This window comes from Gorilla gorilla, chromosome X, assembly GCF_029281585.2.
Source record: "Gorilla gorilla gorilla isolate KB3781 chromosome X, NHGRI_mGorGor1-v2.1_pri, whole genome shotgun sequence".
NCBI lineage: Eukaryota > Metazoa > Chordata > Mammalia > Primates > Hominidae > Gorilla > Gorilla gorilla.
The window spans coordinates 20,201,937-20,227,531 of NC_073247.2; the positions used below are offsets into that span (position 1 = coordinate 20,201,937).

General features: G+C 46.3%; 1 protein-coding gene across 1 annotated transcript in view; it reads right to left on the reverse strand.

Moving 5' to 3' along the window:
• The window catches only part of GPR143 (G protein-coupled receptor 143), a 42,622-nt gene that overhangs the window by 11,900 nt on the left and 5,127 nt on the right, over positions 1-25,595 (reverse strand). The window contains exons 2-8 of the mRNA XM_019019379.4: positions 25,413-25,522; positions 24,026-24,120; positions 13,262-13,354; positions 10,736-10,845; positions 8,252-8,360; positions 6,051-6,168; positions 4,197-4,431 (exon numbers count right to left, since the gene is read on the reverse strand). Of these exons, the coding sequence (XP_018874924.1) occupies positions 4,197-4,431; positions 6,051-6,168; positions 8,252-8,360; positions 10,736-10,845; positions 13,262-13,354; positions 24,026-24,120; positions 25,413-25,522 (870 nt within the window). The remainder of the gene's footprint in view (positions 1-4,196; positions 4,432-6,050; positions 6,169-8,251; positions 8,361-10,735; positions 10,846-13,261; positions 13,355-24,025; positions 24,121-25,412; positions 25,523-25,595) is intronic.

Genomic DNA, 25,595 nt, shown 5'->3' on the forward strand with positions numbered 1-25,595 from the left:
AGAATCTTTATAAACCCTTCACCACTTCTCCAGCTTCCCCCAACGCCTCCATACCACGCTGAGCCACAGCCGTCCCCACACAAGACGCAGACTTTCTATGCTAACTCTCAACACCGCGTCTTCCTCATCTAGATTTTCTGTCTCCTCTTTGCCTATGCTGTTCTGTCATCTAAGACCCAGCCCGCACATCACCTTCTCCGGGAACTCTCACCAGTGTTCCAAAACCAACTTAGTCCTGCATTGCCTGTGTTCCTTTAACCCTTCACAGGTTTAAAAAAAAAAATAGTATTGTCCTTACTTACTTGGGAGTTTCACAAATTATACTTCTCAGGAACACTCACCCATCCCGGCTAAAATGGTGTTGAATATTTGCTTAAGACAAAATTCAGTTAACTTGTGTGAAGTACCTAGTAAGTTCCAGACACCATATCAGATACTTAATAAAGCTCCATGCCAGCCTATTGGTCTTGTAGTGAAACCCGAAGCAGTAGGGTCTGAAGGGTATGATGAACAAGTTGAGCTTTATATCCACGGTCTACATAGGGAGAAGCCCATGGCTAAGTTTTTTCTGTATCTGCCATAGTAGTGATCAGGTGCAGCCAATAGGAAAGCGGCCCTGGTAAGGGGTTTTCCTTGACTTTATGCACAGAAGTAGTATCCGATGCACACTTGACTTACCCAAATTCACCTCTACTTAGTGAGGGGCTGGGGAGGTATGGCAGGGAGAGTAGGTGAGGATTTACATAGTCCCAGGGATCCTGCTGCCTGCAAGCTGGTAAAGCTCTGGTAGGAAAATCTGAATGACACCTGCGTTTCCCCCGCCACTGAGAAGGGAAGCACATTCTGGGGTGACAGGCAAGTGGCCCCAGAGACATACCGACCAGGAAAGATTTAGAAGGGATCCTAAAATTGTCCCCAAACAATACAATGGTGATGAGAGCCAAAAGTCAGATGTGGAAATATTAAAAAATGTGAGGTGTCCTAGGCAGCAAATTAATTTCTGAATAAAAGCCTTTTTAATTCTTTTTAGATTAATGTATGCAAATTCCTGCATAGGGTTACCATACAAAATGGTGATGACTGCATGTTATGGGCAATTTTAAGATATTCAAAGGGTGACTAGATGTAAACTTATGACCCTAACCACCACCTCAGTAGCACCACCACTTTATACTTTTTTTTAAAGAGATGGGGTCTCACTATGTTGCCCAGTCTGGACTCCAACTCCTGGCCTCAAACGATCCTCCTTCCTCAGCCTCCTGAGTAGCTGGGGATACAGGTTCATACTACCAGGCCAGGCCACTTTATACTTTTGCAGATGTTTGTTGTTAATTCTGAAAACTCACTCTGTGCTTCAAGCTCTATCCTCAAAAACCCTGACAGATGTTACCTAATAATATGTCACTTGGATTCTAAATCGGCAGCTGCCATTTTTACAGGAATTCTTCCCACAATAAAAAAATACCGATTGTATTTCTCGTTTTTCTCAAAAGGCTTTCCTTTTGTTCTTTCCTTTTCCTCCAGTGTTTTCTCCAATTGGTATTTCCATTGATTGTTCTATTGTTAGAATAGAATGATTTTTTTAAAATATTTTAATTTTCTCCAATAGACTGTGAGATCCTTGAGGGCCAGGTTTACACATCTCCAGTATCTCCACCCCACTCAGCTCCTAGTACACAGCCTGGTAGAGTTTGGGGCAGTCATAAGTAGTTATTAACAGAATAAGAGTGGGCCAGGTGCAGTGGCTCAGGCCTATAATCCTAGCACTTTGGGAGGCCAAGGTGGAAGGATCATTTACAAGAGTTTAAGAGCAATCTGGGCAACATAGGGAGACCCCAGCTCTACAAAATAAATTTTAAAAACACACACACAAAACCAAAGAAAATTAGCAGGGTGTGTTGGCACCTGCTTGTTGTCCTAGCTACTCAGGAGGCTGAGGTGGAAAGATAGCTTGAGCCCAGGAGATCAAGGCTGAAGTGAGCCATGTTCATTCCACTGCACTTCAGCCTGGACAACAGAGTGAGACCCTGTCTCAAAAATAAATAAATAAAACAAAGAATAGGTGTATCCATACAACGAAATATTATCAATCCATAAAAAGAATGAAGTTCTGACACCTGCTACAACATGGGCGAATCTAGAAAACACTATCCGAAGTAAAAGAAACCAGACACAACAGGACGAATGTTACACAATGCCCTTTCTATGTAAGGTCTGGAATAGCAAAGCCATAGAGACAGAAAGGAGATTCATGGTTGCCAGGGGCTGGGGAGAAGAGAAGGGAAATGACTCCCTGGGGGCACAGGGTTTCTTTCTGCAACGATGAACATGTTCTGACTTAGATAGTGGTGACGTGTGCACAACCACTGAAATGTGCCATTTAAAGGGGTGACCTTTATGGTATGTTAATTATATCTCAAATTTTTTAAAAAGCCAAGGGGCCAGGTGCAGTGGCTCAAGCCTATTATCCCAGCACTTCGGGAGGCTGATGCAGGAGGACCACTTGAGACTAGCCTGGGCAACATAATGGGACCTCATGTCTCCAAAAACTAAAAAATAAAATAAACTAGGCATGGTGGTGTGCACCTGTAGTCCCAGCTACTCAGGAGGCTCAGGTGGGAGGATTGCTTGAGCCCAGGAGGTGGAGGCTGCAGTGAGACGTGTTCCTTCTGCTACACTCTAGCCTGGATGACAGAGGGAGACCCTGTCTCAAAAAACAAAAACAGGGAGCCCTCACAGAGAGCAGCCTCCAGGGATGGCTGCCCTGCTGATTTTTCTATTGGATCTGTATTTGCTTTTTCTAAAACCCCTATGTGAAAACATCCAACCTTTGAGCAGAAGATCTATGCAACAGCTTGCCGGAGGGAGCGGAAGTAAGGAAATGCTGATGGATTTTGTTTGGTGGTGGTGATTGGGGTGGGGTGCAGGGGACTTTTACTCTTATTTTTAGTGTTTTATTTGACTGTCAAATATCTGCTCAGCCACTTTAAAACACCAGGATGGGAATGCAAAGCCAAATAATTCAAGATAACATTTTTTGCTTCATTCCCTAGATGGTATCAGTAACTCTACAGACTAACAGCGGTTCCAGCTGGTGGGTCCCTCATGCTTCGTGAACTATTTGTACCAGACGGAAAGCCTGTAAATAAATCTTCTCTCCGTGTCTTTTAGCTTCAGCCAGAACTATCTCTTTCTCTTCATGGCTCCCAATTTCAACCAGACAGTACGGTATCATGGAATCAATTCATCAGTTCATCACCATATTTTTTGGTCTTCAAAGTAAACCAAGCTTGTCACCTGAAAGTGAACCTTCCTTCAATGTATTTGTTTGTTTTTGTTTTTGTTTTGTTTTTTAGACAGGGCTTCACTCTTGTTGCCCCAGCTGGAGTGCAATGGCGCGATCTCAGCTCACTGCAACCTCCTCCTCCCAGGTTCAAGTGATTCTCCTGCCTCAGCCTCCCAAGTAGCTGTGATTACAGGTGTGTGCCACCATGCCGGCTAATTTTGTATTTTTAGTAGAGACGGGTTTTCACCATGTTGGTCAGGCTGGTCTCGAATTCCTGACCTCAGGTGATCTGCCCACCTTGGCCTCCCAAACCTGCTGGGATTACAGGCATGAGCCTCCACACCCAGCTATTTTTGTATTTTTAGTAGAGATGGAGTTTCACCATGTTGGTCAAGCTCGTCTCTAACTCCTGACCTCAAGTGATCCACCTGCCTTGGCCTCCCTTCAATGTATTTGAACAGTAGGAATGGAAAAGAAAACGGAACTCCTTAAGCCATTTCCAAACATCTTTCTGCATATTATTTTTCTTACTCCAAATTTCAACATTATTTTGGTACACCCCATCACGGGATTGTGTGGTGTTTGTCTTTTGTTTTGTGTTTGTGTGCATTTAGCTCAGACAACATCTGGAAAAAAATCACATTTTTAGATCCAAGCCTAATTATTCTGAGACACTGGTTGTGAACTGGGGGCCACTGTGGCCCCCCAGGAGACATTTGTCAATGTCTAGAAAGAGTTTTGGTTGTCACAATTGGGGAGGTGCAACTGGAAGCTAGTGAGTTCACATGAGGGGTGCTGCTAAACACCCCACCATGCACAGGACAGCCCCTGGGACAAAGAATCCTCTAAGGGTTTCCAAGGGGAGCCCTGGGACCCCGAAGTCTACCTGCTGTGGCAGACAGGGCATTACCTTCAGACAGCATGCTCAGGGCTTCGTCAGAAGTCTGCCCACCCACTTGAGACACCTTCCCGGAAGCAGGGTTTTCATGGGGCACCAGTGGGGATGGGTGAGCCCCCTCAGCAGCTGAGGTGGTCAGTGATTCCCACTGGATCTCCTTCCTGGGAGACTGAAAACCCAGGCTGCATCCTGTCCAGCCGTAGAAGGCCAAAGACAAGAGAAATCCCTGGGCTGGATTCAGGATTCCCTGGAGAGAGGACAGAAAGACACATGGCAGTCAGTGCAGCGTAGCAGGAGTCAGAGCCCTGGGCTGTCACAGAGTGACACACTCCCCCCAGGATGCCCACAGGGCTGGACTCGCTTGGAAGGGACCATGGGTTGGCTGGTGGCTGGTTGACTGGTTGGTGGGTTGGTTTGGGGCAAGATGAAGATTGGCCACAGTAGGTGCTGTACCTTCAAGGGTGCCTGAAAGCAGAGGGGAGTGGGGAGAGGAGGGGACGGGGAGGAGCTGGAGTAGAGAAGGGAAGAGAGGGGACAGAGGACGAGAGAGAGGAGGGAAGACAGGAGAAGGAGAAAGTGGGAGGAGAGGGTGGGGGAGGAGAAGAGGGCAGCAGTGGGAGAAGGGGAGAGGGAGCGCTGTAGCACAGGGACTGAACAGCCAGCTCCTCCTGCAGCCTGGGGGCCTCTGTTCTCCCCAGTTTGCCACCCTGTGCTGCCAAGGGAGCATTTGATGTAATAAAGGTTCCTGAGGCTCAGACGGAGTCTGGGAAACATCCCTCCACTCGTGTGTGCTAAGGACACATAAAGTTCACCAGAGGAACCCAGCCAAGCTCCAAACCACGTGCAGGGATGGAAGGACCGGTGCTGGCTCCATTTGAAAGTCTTTGTAAATGAGACTTTCCCCATTTCAAAAGCAATATAAATATGGATTCTGTATAGTACAATATGCACATCCCTGCCAACAACACGTGTGCATTTCTTCTTATAAAGGTGAGAGAATGGCAGCACTGGGGCAACTCGCCCATGGGGCTTCTACCCCATCATTCTCTTCATGTATGTCCATCCAATACATGAATTTTTTTTCTGTTTCATTTCTTGTGTGTTTTCATTGTTTCCCCGTTGAAAAAAGATAAACATGTTTTTCTGTAGTTGTAATTGGTATAATTGTATATATTTGATTTCCCAGTTAATACCAGAGATTTCATAATCATCATTTTTAACATCTGAGTAATAGTCCATCAAGATGAAAGACCATAATTTACTTAAACATTTCTTTCTTTCTTTTTTTTTTTTTTTTTTTGGAACTCCAGGTTGCCTATAATGCTTTACAATTATGAAGGATAATGCTACCAGGAATATCTTCATCTGTGTGGCTTTTTCATGGTCTGAAGCATTCCTTCAAGATCCATGCTCTGATATTGTGAGACTGCCAGGAGCTTTGATACACTGCACCAAACTGTTTGACCAGAGTTGAAGCATTTAATAAGGATCCCGACAACAAACAAAACAGCCAGCTAGCACACTAAGGCCAGGAGCCTATTTCGCTCATCCTGTATTTAAATATAATATATTGTACTTCTGACTGCTTCTTTTTCTTCTGATTTTTTTTCAAACAGAAAGTGTTAAATATACATAATTAAAAAAAGAGATGGGGTCTCCCTACATTGCCCAGGGTGGAGGCATACACCTGTAGTCCCAGTTACTCAGGAGGCCAAGACAGAGGATTGCTTGAGCCCAGGAGTTTAAGGCTGCAGTAAGCTATGATCATGCCACTGCTTTCCAGCCTGGGTGACAGAGTGAGACCTTGTCTCTGAAACAAATTAATTAAATAATTAACTAATTAAAATAAAATATAGATTGACCTACCATAATAAACCATGTGGTCTTGGCTGCAGTTCTGACAGGTTTCAAAGAACCTCCATTGATATCTGTTTGCATCTCAAGATAGAATAAAAGGCTTTCATTGATGATATTCGACAACCAACTGTTAGAAAGAAAATGGCAGCAGGTAAAGAGAACATGCAATGAAACTCGTTTTTAAATGCTGGAGAGTCAGAGAAGAATTTCTACCAAGACCTAAAAGTACTAACTCCCGGTATAGACATGGCCACTTCTGCAGTAAGAAACTAAGAGGGCCAGGTGCAATGGCTCCCTCCTGTAATCCCAGCACTTTGGGAGGCTGAGGCAGGAGGATTGCTTGAGCCCAGGAGTCTGAGACCAGCCTGGGCAACACAATGAAATTTGTCTCTACTAAAAATAAAAAATAAAAAAATTAACCAGGTGTGGTGGTGTGCACCTGTAGTCCCAGCTAATTGGGAGGCTGGGGTGGGAGGATCGCTTGAGCCCAGGAAATCGAGCCTGCAGTGAGCTATGAATGTGCCACTGCACTCCAGCCTGGGGGACAAAGTGAGACCCTGTCTCAGAAAGAAAAAGAAAAGAAATGAGACTAAGAGGAACCAGCACACTAAGAATTTAATTTAAAAAACATAATTCGTTTTCTCAGTCTAAAGCACAGATCAGCAAATCCTTCCAATGGTACCACTCAACACCACATCAGGGTGTAAGGTTCTAGCACTGTATCAAATAACCCAGAATTCATTTTTTGTTTGAAGAGCAACGTACAGTTTTCATGGAGATCAAAACAATTTTTTCTTGACATTTTATAATAGTATTTTTCAATGTTATTTTAGGTGGCTCAGTGAAATATGAAATGTTGAACTGAGTGTATTTTTAGTAGGAGATGATTTATATATCTCCAAGAAAGGTGTCCAAACAAAGCTCATATCAGGTGAATTATTATTACTATTATGTTTTAGAGACAAGGTCTTGCTCTGTCACACAGGCTGGAGAGCAGTGGCATGATCATAGCTCACTGTAGCCTCGAACTTCTAGGCTCAAGTGATCCTCCTGCCTCAGCCTCCCGAGTAGCTGGGACTATAGGCATGTGCCACCATTCCTGGCTAATTGTTGTTGTTGTATCGCCCAGGATGGTTTTGAACTCCTGACCTCAAGGAATACTCCTGCCTCCAACTACCAAAGTGTGAGCTACCACGACCCGCGCAGGTGAATTTTTAACATCATAAGTACTTGCCCTGCCTGCAAGGTACTGATTCACCACAGTGCAGCATGTTCTGATTCCAGTTTTATGTTTTGCATTGGTTACAGGTCTGTTTTCAAAGTATCCACCTGAAAGGTTTGGACAGGAAAAATGAGGAGAGACAAACTGCTCAGGCCGTTCTCCAACCTTCTTGACCAAAGACGTGCCCTTGCCCCTCTGTCAGGCACAGGAATTCTGGTGTCAGGAGTGAGGCAAATGGGTGAGTTTATAAAGCATGACCAGCTGAGTGTGGTGGCTCACGCCTGTAATCCCAGTACTTTGGGAGGCCGAGACGGGTGGATCACTTGAGGTCAGGTGTTTGAGACCAGCCTGGCCAACATGGTGAAACCTCAACTCTACTAAAAATACAAAAATGAGCTGAGTGTGGTGGCACACACCTGTAATCCCAGCTACTCGGGAGGCTGAGGCAGAAGAATCACTTGAACCTGAGAGGTGGAGGTTGCAGCGAGCTGAGATCGTGCCATTGCACTCCAGCCTGGGTGACAGAGTAAGACTACTTGGGAGGCTGAGGTGAGAAGATCACTTGAGCCCTAAAGATCAAGGTTGCAGTGAGCTGTGATTGAGCCACTGCACTCCAGCCTGGGTGACAGAGAAAGACCCTGTCTCCAAAAAAAAAAAAAAAAAAAAAGCATACACAACCCCTTTGTTTTGGTTAACCCCAGCAATGCACATGGTTGGGACATTTCAAAACTAAACTTGGGTGTTCATTTTCTAAGGGCTTTATATATAATTTGAGTAGATTTGAATGTTTTTCCAGAAATTCATGAATTTTGGACTTGCTCCCCTGTCCTCTGTGCCTTTCCTCAAAGGGCACCTAGCACAGTCTCAAAGATTTCCTTCCCAAAGGCTCTTCCCTTTGGAACTTTTGGTCACGCATGCAACATGGCAAGTTGTTTCCATAGCCCTTCCCACCGGCAATAAAAATACACATATATAGAAGAAAGGTTACCAAATAATTAAAACCAGCATGATTTTGAAAAATCGGATCTTGATCACGGCTCCCATCCTCCTCTCGTTCTCCGTGTAAATGCCTTGTCTTCCTTTAAGTAAAGAGGCCACTGTGAAGAACAGAAGGAACTATGTATGGTGTTCATTATTCATGTTTACGGAGTGACAGAGAAGGCAATGGAAGCAGGTGTGAGCCCACAAGCAAGGCCAGAGGGGCAGGAAGCAAAGCAAGTCACTGACATTCATTCCTCACAACTTCCAGGTTGGAGTCCTCATAGACCCTAAGGAATATACATATTTTTAAACTTCTGCTTTGAAATAATTTTAGATTTACATAAAAGTTGCAAAGATAAAAGATAGCACAGAGAGTCCCTGTATACCCCTACCCTTTACCCAGATTCCCCTCAATGTAAGCATCTTATGCAACCATGGGGATGTTCTTCACAACTATGAAATTAACACAGGCACATTACTATGTTAACTCCCAATTTTGGCTGGGTGCAGTGGCTCACACCTGTAATCTCAGCACTTGGGAGGCCAAGGTGGGTGGATCATTTGAGGTCAGGAGTTCGAGACCAGCCTGGCCAACATGGTGAAACTCTGTCTTTACTAAAAATACAAAAATTATCCAGGCATGGTGGTGCACGTCTGTAATCCCAGCTATCCGGGAGGCTGGTGCACGAGAATCCCTTGGACTCAGGAGGCAGAGACTGCAGTGAGGCAAGATCACTGCACTCCAGCCTGGGTGACAGAGCAAGACTCCGTCTCAAAATAAATAAATAAATAATTTCCCAATTTTATTTGAATGTTCCTAGTTCAGAAACTATATTTTTAAAAGCTCATTTTCTCTGTTATAAAAATAGAGATGCAGTGGCTCCCAACTGTAATCTTAGCACTTTGGGAGGCTGAGGCAGGTGGATCACCTGAGGTCAGGAGTTCGAGGCCAGCCTGGCCAACTTGGTGAAACCCCATCTCTACTAAAAATGCAAAAATTAGGTGGGTGTGGTGGCAGATGCCTATAATCCCAGCTACTCGGGAGGCTGAGGCAGGAGAATCGCTTGAACCTGGGAGGAGGAGGTTTCAGTGAGCCGAGATCACGTCAATTCACTCCAGCCTGGGCAAAAGAGCGAAACTCCATCTCAAAAAAGTAAAAATAGTGCACACTTGTTAAAATATTGAAAAAAATTTAATTTCTTCTTATAGACAAGTTAGAAAATATTTAAAAGTTTAGAGAAGTATGAATGACCCATGGTCCGTCCACCCAGAGGTAACCACTGTTAACATCTTAGTGTATTTCTTTTCAGTCTTTTTTCTATAAGTCATTTCCATCAGCTCAAATCACTATTTTTGATGAGATTTTGTTTTAAAATGCTATATTTAACACACTATATTTAAATGTAGATATGCGCCAGGCGTGGTGGCTCACGCCTGTAATCCCGGCACTTTGGGAGGCCAAGGTGGGTGGATCACCCGAGGTCAGGAGTTTAAGACCAGCCTGGCCAACATAGCAAAACCCCGTCTCTACTAAAAATACAAAAAAAATTAGCCGGGCGTGGTGGCGCTTGCCTGTAGTCCCAGCTACTCAGGAGGCTGAGGCAGGAGAATCACTTGAACATGGGCAGCAGAGGTTGCAGTGAGCCGAGATCACGCCACTGCACTCCAGCCTGGGGTGACAGAGCGAGACTCCGTCTCAATAAAAAGAAAACAAAAAGTGTAGATATGAAGAGAATGGTCTGAAGAATCACAATAATTTCCTATTACCAATGATAGAGTACTCTCAACAATGTTTTTAAAAAGTTCAACAATCAACAGGTGATCTTCAAAGGCCCTCTCAGTTAAGGCAAATTTCCTTATTCCCATTCTCCCCTTGAGAGATCTCTGGCAGCCTGAGGAGGTGGGAGGCTCACTCCAGGACATACTTCCTCGAGGGGAAAGTAGGGGCTGGACTGCAGGTCTCCAGCCCCAGCCTAGAAGTCTTTCCCAGACATGTTGTCAACGACTTCATTACTCTTATCCTTTTCTAACCATTGACCTTGACTCATTTCCTGTGCTCCACTTCCTGTTTCCTGCCCATCTGAGAAAAAACATCAGCCAAGTGCATTATGGGGCTGGAGCCGCCTCAGTACAGACTCAGTCCCTTCCCCCTCCCTTCTCTTCTCCTTCTGTTCCTCTCACACCTCCACAGTCGTCCAAGGGCACTCCTGCAGCCGACCCAGGAGAAGCCCAGTACAGAAGTGAAAAGTCAACTAGTCCTGGCACTGAGCTAACAAACGATGGCACAGAACTTGTGCGGGCAGAGGCCTGCACATTTTCATTTATTGAACCTGCTTACTTTCTGCAGCTGTATTCTGCTGATGTCTCTGGAGGATGACAAATGAGGTCAACTGTCCTGGAGAATTCCAGGACAACATGTGTCACTGTCTGAGCCCGAGGCATGGGGCCGCTCCCAGTGGCCGTGTACCCAGAGAGCTTCCCTAGTATTTACCTGCAGTCACTGTCTTTTGGAACAGGATGGGGTTCGCCACGAGAACCAGCAGCAGGGGCAGGTACATGGTGACATAGTGGGGGATGGCGTGGTCCAGGCCCCGCTCACACCTGAGAGAGGAAAACCAAAGTCATTCTTCTCAAAAGCAAAGTTTTGGCTAAAAGACATCTACTTATCTGGAAGTCAAGATAAGAGGATGAGAACAAAAAGGGAAATGCATAAATCTGCTTCTGACTGCCCAAAGGAAATGTGAGTCATTTCTCATGTCTGGAACAAGCCATAAATTGCAGGAGAGTAAGGGAGATCAACCATGTTTCTGTCTCACAAATGGGAGGACCCCTAAGGCATTCCACTGGAGGAAGCTTTTAAAGGTTCCTGCTGGGAAAAGATTGGAAAGAAAAACACCCTGGGATGGGGGATTCCCTGCACTGGGTCTCAAGGAAAAAACGCAATTCAAGTAGAGACAAAGGCACTCCATTAAATAGTGAGGTTTTGAGTACTTACTACATGGTTTTGGGCAATAACATGAATAAAATCTAGTCCCTGGGCTTGAACAACTGAAAATATGCCAGCTGCATATTTCAGAGGAAATGTGTTCTCATGGTTATGGATAACAATAGTTTCAGAGCTTCTTGTCAGAGAAAAGGACAAAGATTTCTACTGAGGGGTCATAGGAGTCACTGGTCACCACAGAATGTGCTGGAGGGCCTCACAAACATATGTTACCAAGGTAACAACTCTCAGCTGCGAAATGCTTAACGTAGGAGAGAAGCAAAATGGCACAGAGGAAGAGGAGACTGAAGGCAAAGGGGAGGGAGGTCTGCTCCAGCTCAACCAAAGAGGGAGGTGGAAAAGGGGCTAACCAAACAGCCTCATGGCCACGGAAGGGAGAATGACAAAAAATAAATTAAACACCCTTAATATTGACAGAGTTGTCAAACCAGAGGGGAAAGTGGCAGAAAATGTTAAAAAAAAAAAAAAAAAAAAAAAAAATCAGGTGGGAAAAATGCAATACCCGTCTCCTCTTGCCATAGGAAGAATTACTATACCACCTCTCAACGCTGCCACTTTCTTTTAACAGGCGGTTTTAACTTTAGCTGTAGAGGCTAAAATTCAATCTGGAAAGGCTTGAAAGGAGAAAGAGAAACAAGAGGAGAAAGAGAAGTGACTCCGATGCAAAGACAGAAAGGAAATGACAAATAGAGAGTGAGACTGTGAGCATGAAGAACACCGAGCGCCCTGGGTCAGGCGTTGTGAAAATGAAGAGATGATTAAGGATAAGATGCTTAAAAGGAACAGCTCCTAAAGATCCTGGGAGCACCTCAAGGCTCCCTGTGCGCCCTGCAGCAATGGCACCCTCAGGCTCAGATGCAACTTTGCCAGGAGTCTCTGGGGTCCCACAGGCGAGGGAGAATCACAGAAACTCCCTTTCCAACTAAGTGCATTCCGTTATAACAGCTGCTGACACTGCATCTGTCCTTTTAAAGTTCCCCAGAAAAGCAGACTGTATGGATGGATCTATACAGAGCTCCCTGCTTGTATTCATGGTTGACAAGGCAACACCAATTTGGAGACATCCTCACTGAGTAGCCGCAAGAAGCGAGAAAAGAGGGAGATAAATTATCTACACCAATTTTTTTCTGTCGATTTTTTTCTGTAAAGGAACAGATAGTAAATATTTTCAGCTTCATGGGCCACACTGTGGTCTCTGAGGCAACTACTCAACTCTGATGTTGTCATGCAAAAGCAGTCAGACAGTACATAAAGAAATGAGTGTGACTATATTCCAATAAAACTTTATTTACAAAAACGGAAGAACGCCAGATTTGTCCTGAGGGCTACACTGTGTTGATCCCTGGTATAAAGATCACAGACAAAGACACTGTCCACTTCTATTTTCCAGTTTTCCATTGGAAGTTAGAGTATATATCCTTGGAAAGACCTTGGCTTTGCAACTGAGGGTTGCATGGACAGGAATGTAAACTTGAGGAAATGCCTGAGACAGTTCCAGCGGCCACATCTCCCTCTGTGTGGAGGATAGAAGAGAAGTGAGAAAGCGTAGGAAGCAAAGCTAGAGAATAAGCTCTGCCCAGGGATCCTTATGGCCTCTTCCACATTATCCTACACTCATTCCTAGAATGTTAAGCTCACCTGCTCATCCAGAGGAAGCTTGAAGACCAAATACTTAAAAGTGGGCATGAGAAAACTGTACCAATACAGGGGCTGGGAATACACCTTACGTGGAGGGAAATATGCGGAAAGCTTTGCCTACATGCTTGTGTGCATGGGCGCCTATGCACACAAACGAGAAAGGCAGAGCCAGGGAGAATGATTCCAGGGTCATTCTCCAAGCTATTGTAGTCAGCCCTCTGCGGCTGGGCCGTGAGCATGGCCTCATGTGGCCCTGAGACAACGGCCTAACCTCCAAGGCGCCCACTCTGTGGGTCGGGGCTCATGTATTCTCTGCAAGACAACACATTATGAGCCAAGGATGGGGCTGCCTGGGGCGCTGGAGTCCCAACTTACCTGGACACGGAAGGGTAGTAGAGCATGGCGGCTCCCTCCACACAGAGCAGGGTGGCCAGGCCCCACGCCATGATGTGATACAGCAGGATGGTGCTAGGGGACAAGCACAACAGCAGCCACAGCTCAGTGGGGCACAGAGGCCTGCCTGGAACTGCCAGGCCAGCTCCTGCGCTCTGGAAAGGTCAGGAAAATGTACACAGAGGAAAGCCCCTCGGCAAAGAGTTTCCTCGTGCTGCTGAGGTTGGTTGGTTGTTTTCCATTGAGGTGAAATTCACATCACATAAAATTAACTATTTTAAAGTGAACAACAAAGTGGCATTTAGTACATTCACAATGCTCTGCAGCCATCACCAGTGTCTCCTTCCAAAATGTTTTCATCATTCCAAAAGGAGACCCCATCCATATCCATTAATTGGTGATATGGTTAGGCTTTGTGTCTCCCCCCGAATCTCATCTTGAATTGTAATCTCCAAAATCCCAAGGGATAGAACAAGTTGAACTAATCACTGTTGGATGGAAATCAAGTGGTTAGGTGGTTGGAGGATGGAAATGACCAGGTGGAGGTAATTGAATCATGGGGGCGGTTTCCCCCATGCTATTCTCGTGATAGTAAGTGAGTTCTCACGAGAGCTGATGGTTTTATAAGGGGATTTCCCCCCCACCCCCACCCCGGCCCTCAATCGCTCGGCTGCCTTGTGAAGAAGGTGTCCTGCTTCCCCTTGGCCTTCTGCCACGATTGTAAGTTTCCTGAGACCTCCCCAGCCACGCTGAACTGTGAGTCAATTAAACCTCTTTCCTTTATAAATTAGTCTCAGGCAGTTCTTCATAGCAGTGTGAGAAGAGACTAATATAAATGGTCACTCCCCTTTGCCCATCCCCCAGCCCCTAGCAACCACTAATCTAGTTTCTGTCTCTGTGGATTTGCATGTTCTGGATATTTCATGTAAATGGAAATATATGCTACGTGGCCTTCTGCACCTGGCTTCCTTCACGCAGCATAATGCTTTCCAGGTTCACTGACGTTGTAGCATGGATCAGTTTCTTCATTCCCTTGTTTCTTTTAATATTCTGTTGAGGCAGTATCTTGCTATGTTGCCCAAGCTGGTCTTGAACTCGTGATCTCAAGCAATCCTCCCACCTTGGCCTCCCAAATTGCTGGGATTATAGGCATGAGCCACTGTGCCCTTTCTTTCCTCTTTTTGTAGGGGTTAGGGTCAGGGTCTTGCACTGTCATTCAGACTGGAGTGCAGTGGTGCAATCTCGGCTCACTGCAACTGTCTCCTGAGCTCAAGCAATCCTCCCACCTCAGCCTCCTGAGTAGCTGGGACCACAGGCACACGCCATCATGCCCAGCTATTTCTTTGTATATTTTGTGGAGATGAGGTTATGCCATGTTGCCAGGCTGCTCTTGAACTCCTCAGCTCAAGTGATCCCCCTGCCTCGGCCTCCCAAAGTGCTGGGATTACAGGCGTGAGCCATAGCGGCGGCCCTTTCTTCCCTTTTTCTGACTGAATACCATTCCATTGTATACATGGGCCAAGATTCACCCATCAATGGACATTTAGGTTGTTTCCACTGTTTGTCTACTGTGAGTAGGGCTGCTATGAACATGTGTTATGTACCAGTATTTGTTTGAGTTCCTGTTTTGTTTTGAGATAAAGTCTCACTCTGTGGCCCAGGCTGGAGTCCAGTGGTGCAATCATAGTTCACTGCAGCCTCCAATTCCTAGGCGTAAGCAACCCTCCCACCTCAGCCTCCCAAGTAGCTGGGACCACAGGCATGCACCACCATGCCCAACTAATTTTTTATTTTTTGTAGAGATGGGTCTTACTATGTTGCCCAGGCTGGTCTCAAACTCCTGGCCTCAGTGATCCCCTCACCTTGGCCTCCCAAAGTGCTGGGATTACAGGCATGAACCACTGTACCTGGCTGGGTTCCTGTTTTCAGTTCTTTGGGGTGTATACGTGGGAGTGGAGTTGCTGGGTCAGATGGCATTTTTTTTTCAAGATGGAGACTTGCTCTGTCACCCAGGCTGGAGTGCAGTGGTGCAATCTCGGCTCACTGCAACCTCCGCCTCCCGGGTTCAAGCAATTCTCCTGCCTCAGCCTCCCGAGTAGTTGGGATTACAGGCACCCACCACCAACCCGGCTAATTTTTGTATTTTTAGTAGAGGCAGCATTTCACCATGTTGGCCAGGCTGGTCTTAAACTCCTGACCTCAAGTCATCCACCTGCCTTGGCCTCCCAAAGTACTGGGATTGCAGGCATGAGCCGCCGCGCCCGGCCATACATTTCTGCTGTTTATAAGCTGCCGCCAGTCTGTGATGTTTGTTATAGCAGCCTGGACGGACTAAGACTGCACCTCACGGGCACAGCACTCGCCAGGTGCTCCTCCCAGCCTCCCCACTTACTCCTCTTACAGCCTCATCCCAGGAGGATGCTCTGAGGCTCAACAGGTTTGAACCGAATGCAAACACCTGGCACATTAACTAGCTGCATCACCTCGGCCAGACCCACTTCTCAGAGCCGTGAGTGGCTCCTCTCAGCTGGGTGAACACGGAAACCCTCTGCGGCCTTCCTGTGCCACTACGCTAAGGGGCCAGGTGGACGTCAGGCCTGGCTGCTTTCTGCTACTTACGCTGCCCTCCAGGGCAGGCTGGCCATCCCCGCCCACCTCCACTTTCCCACAAGGCTGGGCTTGCCGTGGATGCCCAGCTGTCTTCACTTTGAGGACAATCAGGCGGCCCCAGCAATGGGATTTACCAGCATCCTGTGCTCAGGGAGGTGGAGACATGTACTGGACCATCAGCGCTGTTACTCTGGGATTTCCCTTCCGGTGCACATTCTCTACAGAAGAGGGGCCAGTGATAGGAAACACTTCCCACACCCTTAACCTACAAGATGGCTGTCAGCACGTGCAAAGGTAATATCGAGTTGAAAGGAATGAAGTACTGATGCATGCTACTCCATGGGTGAACCTCAGCAACAATGCTGAGTGAAAAGCCAGGCACAAAGGGTGCACATATTGTGTGATTGTGCAGACGTGGGGGGTGGCTGCTAATGGGTACAGGGTTTCTTTTTGGGATGGTAGAAATGTTCTGGAACTAGTAATAGTGAGGCTAACTGATGTATAACCTTGCAGATGGCACTAAAAGCCACTGAACTGCACACCTTTAAAGGGCAAATATTACAGTATTTAAGTTACGTCTCAACTAAAAGAATCAGAGTTGTATCAGCGCAGTATGTCTCACTCAGTGTACATTGGCTGAATGTTTATTGAGCAAAGATCATGCCTGTTCTAGGCACAAAAAACAGAATCCCTGCCTGCATGGGAGTGACCATCTTGAGAGGATGACATAGAAGAATCAGTGTAATGTTCCAGCCTGTGCCCCTGCTGGGGGCCAGCCCCAGAGGCCATAGCTGGATGGAGAAGATTTTACATGAAGTCAGGCTCGTAGCTGTGATTAATCTAAAAGATGAGACTATGTTTGTGGTGGTTGTTGTTTTAAGAGATGGGGTTTCCCTCTGTCACCCATACTGGCATGCAGTGGCACAATGATAGCTCACAGTAACTTCAAACTCCTGAGCTCAAGCCTGCCTCAGCCTCCCAAGTAGCTAGGACTACAAGCACTCACCACCACACCCAGCTAACTTTTTTATTTTTATTTTTAGTAGAGATGGAGTCTTGCTATGTTGCCCAGGCTTGTCTCAAACTCCTGGGCTCAAGCAATCCTCCCATCTCAGCCTCCCAAAGTGCTAGGATTACAGGCATGAGCCAACATGCCTGGCAGAGACTATGTTTATAAGTTAAAGTGGATAAACACTTGTGATAGCCCCAATACATTTCCCTAAAGATGTCCCTGTCCTAATTTCTGGAACCTGTGAATATGTTCCCTTATATGGCAAAAGAGACTTTGCAGGTGTGATGAAGTTAAGGATGTTTGAGATAAGGAAGTCATCCTGGGTTATCTGGGTTGGGCCAATGTAACTGCCAGAATCCAGAAAAGCAGGGACTATCAGCTGCAGAGAACCAGAGAGGAGGGAATTTGAGAAGGACGTAACCCACCATTGCTGGCTTTGAAGATGGAGGAAAAGGCCACAAGTCAAAGAATGTGAGCTGCAGCCTGGCCTGGAGGTGCACACCTGTAGCCCCAGCTACTCAGGAGGCTGAGGCGGGAGGATTGCTTGAGCCCAGGAGTTGAAGGCTGCAGTGAGCTGTGATCATGCCACTGCCCTCCAGCCTAGATGACAGAGTGAGACGCAGCTATTAAAAATAAGAAAGAAAGAAAGAAAAAAAAAGGAATACAGGCTCCTTCTAGAAGCTGGGAGCTGGGTGTGGCTGGAGTGGAGAGGGTGAGAGAGGACAGAGGGAGGGCTGTGTTGGGGACTGGGTCACAGAAGCCTCTGTGGGCCACAGGACCATGTCAGTTTAAGTGTAAGTCTGATAATCTACTGAAGGGCTCTTTTCACCTATTCAAAAAAAAATTTGCAATAAGATAAACCTTAAAACTTGAAAAAGGCCGGGCGCAGTGGCTCATGCCTGTAATCCCAGCACTTTGGGAGGCCAAGGCGGGTGGATCAGGACCAGCCAGGCCAACATGGTGAAACCCCATCTCTACTAAAAATACAAAAATTAGCTGGGTGTGGTGGCAGGTGCCTGTAGTCCCAGCTACTCAGGAGACTGAGGCAGGAGAATTCCTCGAACCTGGGAGGTGGAGGTTGCAGTGAGCCGAGATCACACCATTGCACTCCAGCCTGGGCGACAGAGCAAGACTCCGTCTCAAAAAAATAAATAAATAATAAATAAATAAAAATAAAAATAATTGAAAAAAACAGAATCTGAAAAAAAAAAAACTAGTTATAAAAGATGAGGGGATAGCTTAGAGAAGAAATCAGCCAATGGCTGTGACTGCAAAGTTTTTTATGGAGATGTCGGAAAGGGAGGAGGAGCTGTGCTTGGGCTTGTCTGGTTTGCTTTTTCCTACCTGATCCTCTGGCATGGAAGCGAATCCAGGTGGATCTGCAGCAAAACTGAACCTGAGGTTTCCCAACAGAAGGACATGAACGTGGGGTTCCTTCTCAGCTGTGTGGGCCCTCACAGCCCCCCAGCGAGAGAGGCCTTATGCCTCCTGAATACCCGGCTCACCCGATAAGCAAGGAGCTCCTATCCCCAAGCCCTTCCAGAGTCACCTCCACACCTAATAGCCAAGTCTGAATGCTCAGTCCCACCTGGGAAGGCTGTCTCTGCAAAACCAGCAGCTACTACATGCTTCCCGAGAGGAGAGCGGGGGACTTGACTTTCGCCTCCCCATGCCCTGCACAGCTGGCATTCTTGCACAGTCTCTAGCTTTCATCTTTGTACTTCCATACACCCCACCCCATTTCCCCCAGGAGTTGAGGCCGCAGCCTTCCAGATGCCGCAGGAAGACTGAAGATGGAAGCTCTGCAGAGCTGACTGGTGTCATCCAGTCTTGGGTTTGCCTCTCCTGTCTGATGGGACGAGGTGGGGTAGGGGGCTGGAGCTCCATGGGATGCATGGCTGTCACTCAAAACCCTACCAGATTCCTGGCAAATATCACAACCCCCACCCCATCGGGACTTCAACTTGGAAGATCAGCTGTGTAGACAAAGGGATCTGAGTGAGAAAGGACACCTTTCTACAATGAGACAAGAGGAAAGAAACAAGCCCAAAGAGCTTCGGGAGGAAAAGAAACACTTTCAGCATGTTTTGCCTCCCACACTGTGACTGGTTCCTGGCGTGGCCCTTCCCTAGCCTGGCTGGGCTGGGAGCGGGTGAGGGTTGGGGGTATGTCTCAGCAATGTGGGCCAGGAACCAGAAGCTTTGTATGAGACTCAGATAACTAACAGAGAGGCTTTCTGCAAAGGGCTGGGTGTTTGAGAGTGCAGAATCTCTGCATTCCAGACCCTGACTTCGGGCTGGGCCTCTGAAACCCACACCGGGGCAGAAGTCTGAACCCCAATCCACAGCAGATCAGGAGAAGCCTGCGCCCCCCAGGGGCTGAAAACCCTTGGTCCCAACATCCTGCCTTCTGATCACTGAGCTCCAAATGAACTCCCAAATACTATCCTTGGGGTAAGGAGGGCTTCATGATTGCCTGTCCCAGCTTCTCAGGGCCCTGTCTGTCCTCTGGGTCCAGACAGTTCTCAGATTGCCCTATGGGACCCCATCCCTTTTCCCCCACATCCCCACCGTGGGTGGAGGTGAAGTAATATATCCTCCTACGGCAGTAGGGGGCATTACTCTTCTCCCAGCTTCCTTCCAGCACTCTGAGACGCTTCTTCTACCCATAACTGGCATCTGTAAGACCTACAGTTGTGTCAGACCTCCAACCTCTCCAACACTGAGGGATGCTCAGAGACATGCCAATCATGAGAGCTGCAGGGCCACGGCTGTATCACACTGCTGATTACCTACTCAAAGCCATATTTCCTTTTTCCCTCAGTAACATAACCTGGATGTCATGAGGGCAGCTGCATGCTCGGCTCACAGAGTCTATTTCCTACCTCCTTTAGCAGCTAAGTGTGGCATGAAACTAAGTTCTGGCCAGGCGTGGTGGCTCAAGCCTGTAATCCCAACACTTTGGGATGCCGAGGCGGGTGGATCAACTGAGGTCAGGAGTTCGAGACCAGCCTGACCAACATGGCGAAACCCCATCTCTACTAAAAATACAAAAATTAGCTGGTCATGGTGGCAGGCACCTGTAGTCCCAGCTACTTGGGAAACTGAGGCAGGAGAATCGCTTGAACCCAGGTGGTGCAGGTTGCAGTGAGCCAAGATCGTGCCATTGCACTCTGGCCTGGGCAAAAAGAGTGAAACTCTATCTTTTTCACCCTAAGAGTGAAACTCCATCTCAAAAAAAAAGAGAAAAGAAACTAAGAGTGAAACTCCATCTAAAAAAAAAAAAAAAAACAACTAACTTCTGACCGATAATATGTAACTGGCATTGTATGAAATGCCCAAGACACTACTTAAAGCTGGCTCAGGGGAACACAGGCCTCTATTGCATTGCATTGCTCTCTTCCCACTTCCTGATGCCCAGAATGTAGGTGTGATGACTGGAGCACCAGCAGCTATATTGGGCCATGACACTTTGAGGATGGAAGTCACACAATAGCATAGTGATGCAGGAAAATCAAAGGAACCTGGGTCCCTGATGTCCATCGCAAGTGTCCTGGATTGCCTACCTCTGGACATCTTTAGCATGAAAGAGAAATCTCTACCTTGTTTAAGTCATTATTATCATATATATTTTATGTAGCCAAAATGAATCTTCACTGATACACCTAATTGGCTGGCTCTGACCTTGACTATCTTCCCTGGAGAATTTTCACAACCAGGCATATCTCAGTTTGGTTCAGATGTGTAAGAGTTTGGGAGCTAAGGTAAAAAGATGGAAGGAACAAGCATAAAAATGAAGTAAGCACTAAACTTCAGGCCAGAGAGACCAAAGTTGATGATGTGATCTACATAAGGAATGTCAATGATTTTAGAGCAGGGATCTACTGGGATTACCCAATATATTCTATAGCCTACATATGATCTCTATTTACTGATATTGGCTTTAAAAGTAAATTTATTCAATAAATGGTGCTGGGACAACTGGATATCCACATGCAAAATAATGAAGATGGACCCATTAGTCACCTGTGCACAAAAATTCTAAGTGGACCTAAATTTAAGCATTCAAACCATAAGAAAACATAGGTCTAAATCTTTGTGACCTTGGGTTAGGCAATGATTTCTTAGATATGACAACAAAAGAATAAGAAATCAAGGAAAGAAATAGAAAAATTGGACTTCATCAGAATGAAAAACTTCTGTGCTTTGAAAGATATCATCAAGTAGGTGTAAAGACAAACCACAGAATGGGAGAAACTATTTGTGAATCACGTATGTAATATGCTACTTGTATCTAGAATATATAAAGAACTCCTACAACTCAATAATAAAAAACCAAATAGCCCAATGAAATAATGTGCAAAAGAGGTGAATAGACATTTCTCTAAGAAGATATATACATGACCAATCAGCACATGAAAAGATGCTTAGCATCATTACTCATCAGTGATATCAAAACCATGAGGAGCTACCAATTCACACATGCTAGGATGGCTAAAATTAAAACAGATAATAACAAGTATTGACAAGGATGTGGATAAACTGCAACCCTCACATTACTGCTAGAATGTAAAATGGTACACTCACCTTGGAAAGCAGTTTAACAGTTTCTTACCAGGTTATACCTAGAGTTACGACATGGCTCAGCAATTACACACCTAGATATATACTCAGGAATATGTGATGAAAACATATGTCCACACAAACACTTGCATACAAATGTCAGTTGCAGCATTATTCCTAGTAGCCAAACAATGGAAGTAGTCAAAACAATGGAAGCACACAAAATGTCCATCAACTGATAAATGGATAAACCAAATGTAGTATAGCCTTACACTGGAATATTATTTAGCAATGAAAAGGGGTTGTTTTAGTCCATTTAGGCTGCTATAACAAAATATCACACACTAGGTGGCTTATAAACAATTATTGCTCACAGCTCTGGAGGCTGGGAGTCCAAGATCAAGGTATAGCAGATGTGATGTCTGGTGAGGCCCCGCTTCCTGGTTCATAGATAGCACCTTCTTGCTGTGTCCCCACATGGTAGAAGGGGTGAGGGAACTCCCTGGGGCTCCTTTTACAAGGGCACTGATCCCACTTATGACCTAATAACTTCCCAAAGGCCCCGCCTCCTAATACCATCACCTTAGGGGTTAGAATTTCAATACAGGAATTTTTGGAGGGACAGAAACATTCAGACCATAACAGGAATGAAGCACAGACATGTGACAACACGGATAAACCGTGAAAATGTTACACTGAGTTAAAAACCCAAACACGAAAGGTCACGTACTGTATGATTCCATTGCTATGAAATATCCAGAACATGCAGCTCCACAGAGACAGAAAGTAGATAAGTGGTTGCTGGGGGCTGTGGGGAGGGGGCAGTGAGGAGTGACTAATAACCACCACAGAGATATAGAGGGGATGATTAAAATGGTGTAAAATCGATGACGGTGATGGTTATGCAATTCTGTGAATACACGAAAAACCACTGGATTTTAGGCTTTAAACAGGTGACCTTTATAAAGCTGGGTTTTTTGTTGTTGTTGTTGTTTGTTTCTATTGTTTTTTGAGATAGGGTCTTACTCTGTCGCCCAGGCTGGAGTACAGTGACACGATCATGGCTCACTGTGCTTTGACCTCCTGGGTTGAAGCTATCCTCCCACCTCAGCCTCCCGAGTAGCTGGGACCACCATTGCACCCCACCATGCCTGGCTGTCTTTTTTTTATTTTTTGTAGAGATGGGTCTCACTGTATTGCCCAGGCTGGTCTCAAAACTCCTGGGCTCAAGCAGTCCTCCTGCTTCAGCATCCCAAAGTTCTGGGATTACATGTGTGAGCCACTGTGCCTGGCCTACAAAGCTGTATTTAAACAAAAACCAGAACAAAAAACAGGCAAGGAGGGGCTCCCTTCAAAGGGGACCTGAATCAAGTGGACCATGAACTTGGTGGGGGCAAATGCTTCCTGGATTTGGAGCCCTGCCATGCCACATCCAGCTTCTCTGTGTCAGTTCAGCTTTCTATGTGGATGTTTCCTCAACACGTGCGCATCCCACCTACTATAACAGCTGATAGGTATCAAGAGCTGGCAACGTTTCAGGACTGTTCTTAACCATATACACGGGTTATCACATTTACTCTTCGCAGTGACCTTGTGTGGTAGGTACCATTTCACAGCTGAGAAAACAGAAGTCCAGAGAAGTTAAACAACTCGCCAACAGTTACACAGCTCACGAGTGACTGGGCATCAGTTCAAACACACCAGTGCCCCAGATACTAACCACTGAGTAACTCCCTGCCAAGCAGCCACCTCCAGCCCCGGCATTCTCAGGTTCCAGATTTAGCATGAAGTGTCAATATATACATCCTTTGAACCTTTAAATATAATAAAAAATTGTTTATGCAGTGGCTTATGCCTGTAATCCCAGCACTTTGGGAGGCCGAGGTAGGAGGATCACTTGAAGCCAGGAGTTTGAGACCAGCCTGGGCTGCATAGCAAGACCCCATCTCTACAAAAATAATAAAATTAGCCAGGTTTGGTGGCACATGTCTGTAGTCCCAGGTACAGACTGAGGAGGCCGAGGTGGAAGAATCGCTTGAGCCTGGGAGGTTGAGGCTGCAGTGAACCATACTCTCACCACTGCACTCCAGCCTGGGTGTCAAAGCGAGACCCTGTCTCTAAAAAGTAAAAAATAAACAATAAAATTGTTTATGTACATGCCCATTCTGTTTTAGTATTTGTCCAGTTCCAAATATTTCATTTATTGAATTATTTGCTTTCAAGTTTTTTAAAATCCTCAAGATTTTGTTTTATTATTTTGGAGATGGACTCTCACTAAGTTTCACAGGCTGGTCTCAAACTCCTGGCCTCATGCAATCCTCCTATCTCCCAAGTAGCTGGGATTACAGGCACAAGCCACTGTGCCTGGCTAATATTTTAAATGTGCCTTTGGCCTCTTATAAAAATGAGCTGCCGTGGATGTTTCTAGGCGGAGGGGCCAGCTGACAGATTCTGAATGACGGTGTCTGCAACACTGCAAAATACTTCTAAACGCTCAGTGCCATCTCTTATCTTCCCTCTAAAATAGAACTAAGGCAGAAATCCCATTTCCTCGGTGAATACCTCAGTCCTGCCGATCTCCGGATCACCAGATAAGCGTCCACTGCATAGCAAAACAGCCACCAGAAGCAGGCACTGTACAACAGCTGGATCCACATCTGCAATCGGGAAGAGCCTGCATCAAAATGTCTGGAAACAGGTACAAGAAGCCCAGCCCATCCTTGAGACGGCAGGGCAGACACTGGCTTCCTCTGATGTCAGGAAGCCGCACGTGACAGCTCTCGGGACACAAGTGGGCACAGTTCCTGGGACCAAGGAGGGTGTGGCCTGGGATAGGTGTAGGCATTCGGATTTGACTAAGGAACTATGCCTTCTGCTCCACTTGTATGCAGGGAGGATGAAGTTCCAAGATACGTCATTTAAACTGAGGTGCAGGCTCAAGGGGGCTTTGAACTAGATAGAAGCTCTTGTTCTGAGGAAGAATGAGTACGGGGAGGAGGGACTCAGGCAGTCCTTCCAAAGAGAAGATGGAGTAAGGGGACTCCAGTGTTAGAAACGACACAAGGTCAAGATGTCTCGCCACTGCGGGCTGAGACAGAGCCTCCATAGATGCAGTTAGGAAGCCACTGAGGACAGGGAAGCGAGGAAACTGGCAATTCTGCTCCAGCACAGGGCAATCAACACAGCATCAGGGAATGTGCTTCAAATCACTCACCTGAGCACCACCGTGACGGATGGAGCGTAACATACATGTGTATGTGTGTCTGTGTATATATGATATCTATTTACTTATTCAATAATTTGTTTATATATAATTATGTGGTTTTATTTTTTTTCTTTGAAGACAGAGTTTCACTCTGTCACCCAGGCTGGAGTGCAGTGGCGCGATCTTGGCTCACTGCAACCTCCGCCTCCCTGGTTCAAGCAATTCTCCTGCCTTAGCCACCTGAGTAGCTAGGACCATGGGCACACACTACCACGCTGAGCTAATTTTTGTATTTTTAGTAGAGACGGGGTTTCACCCTGTTGACCAGGGTGGTCTGGAACTCCTGGCCTCAAGTGATCCACCTGCCTTGGCCTCCCAAAGTGCTGGGATTTCAGGTGTGGGCTGCCGTGCCCGGCTTATATGTTTTATTTAATATATTTATGTATATATTTAAACAAAATGCATCCAGTGGATTGATAACTTTTTCTGTGCCAGCTGGTTTTGCTTGTGGCCCCATGTAAGCAGAGGATGCATTTGTGAAGAGGTGGGAGAAACAACACTTGAGTGTCTGGGCAGCATCCCCTGGAGGGTTTTGTTAAAACACAGAGAGGGCTGGGTTCCTGATCAGCAGGATGGGGCAGGACGTGAGAACCTGCATTTCTAACAGGCTCCCAGGGTTTGCTGCTGCTGCGATTTGAGGAGCATAAGTAGGGAGGAGAGGGCATGCAGAGGGGGTGGACTCACCGCACTCCCCACGCAGAAAGCAGCAGGCCAAATTTCCGTGTGGTTCATATCCGAGACGCTGTCAACAAAATTTGGGAATCCTAACCACACGGTGGACCGGATCACGATACCTAAGAGAGAATTGGATAATACTTTGTATCTGATCCTAATCAAATATAAAGCTGACTTCTTGCTTTGGAAAAA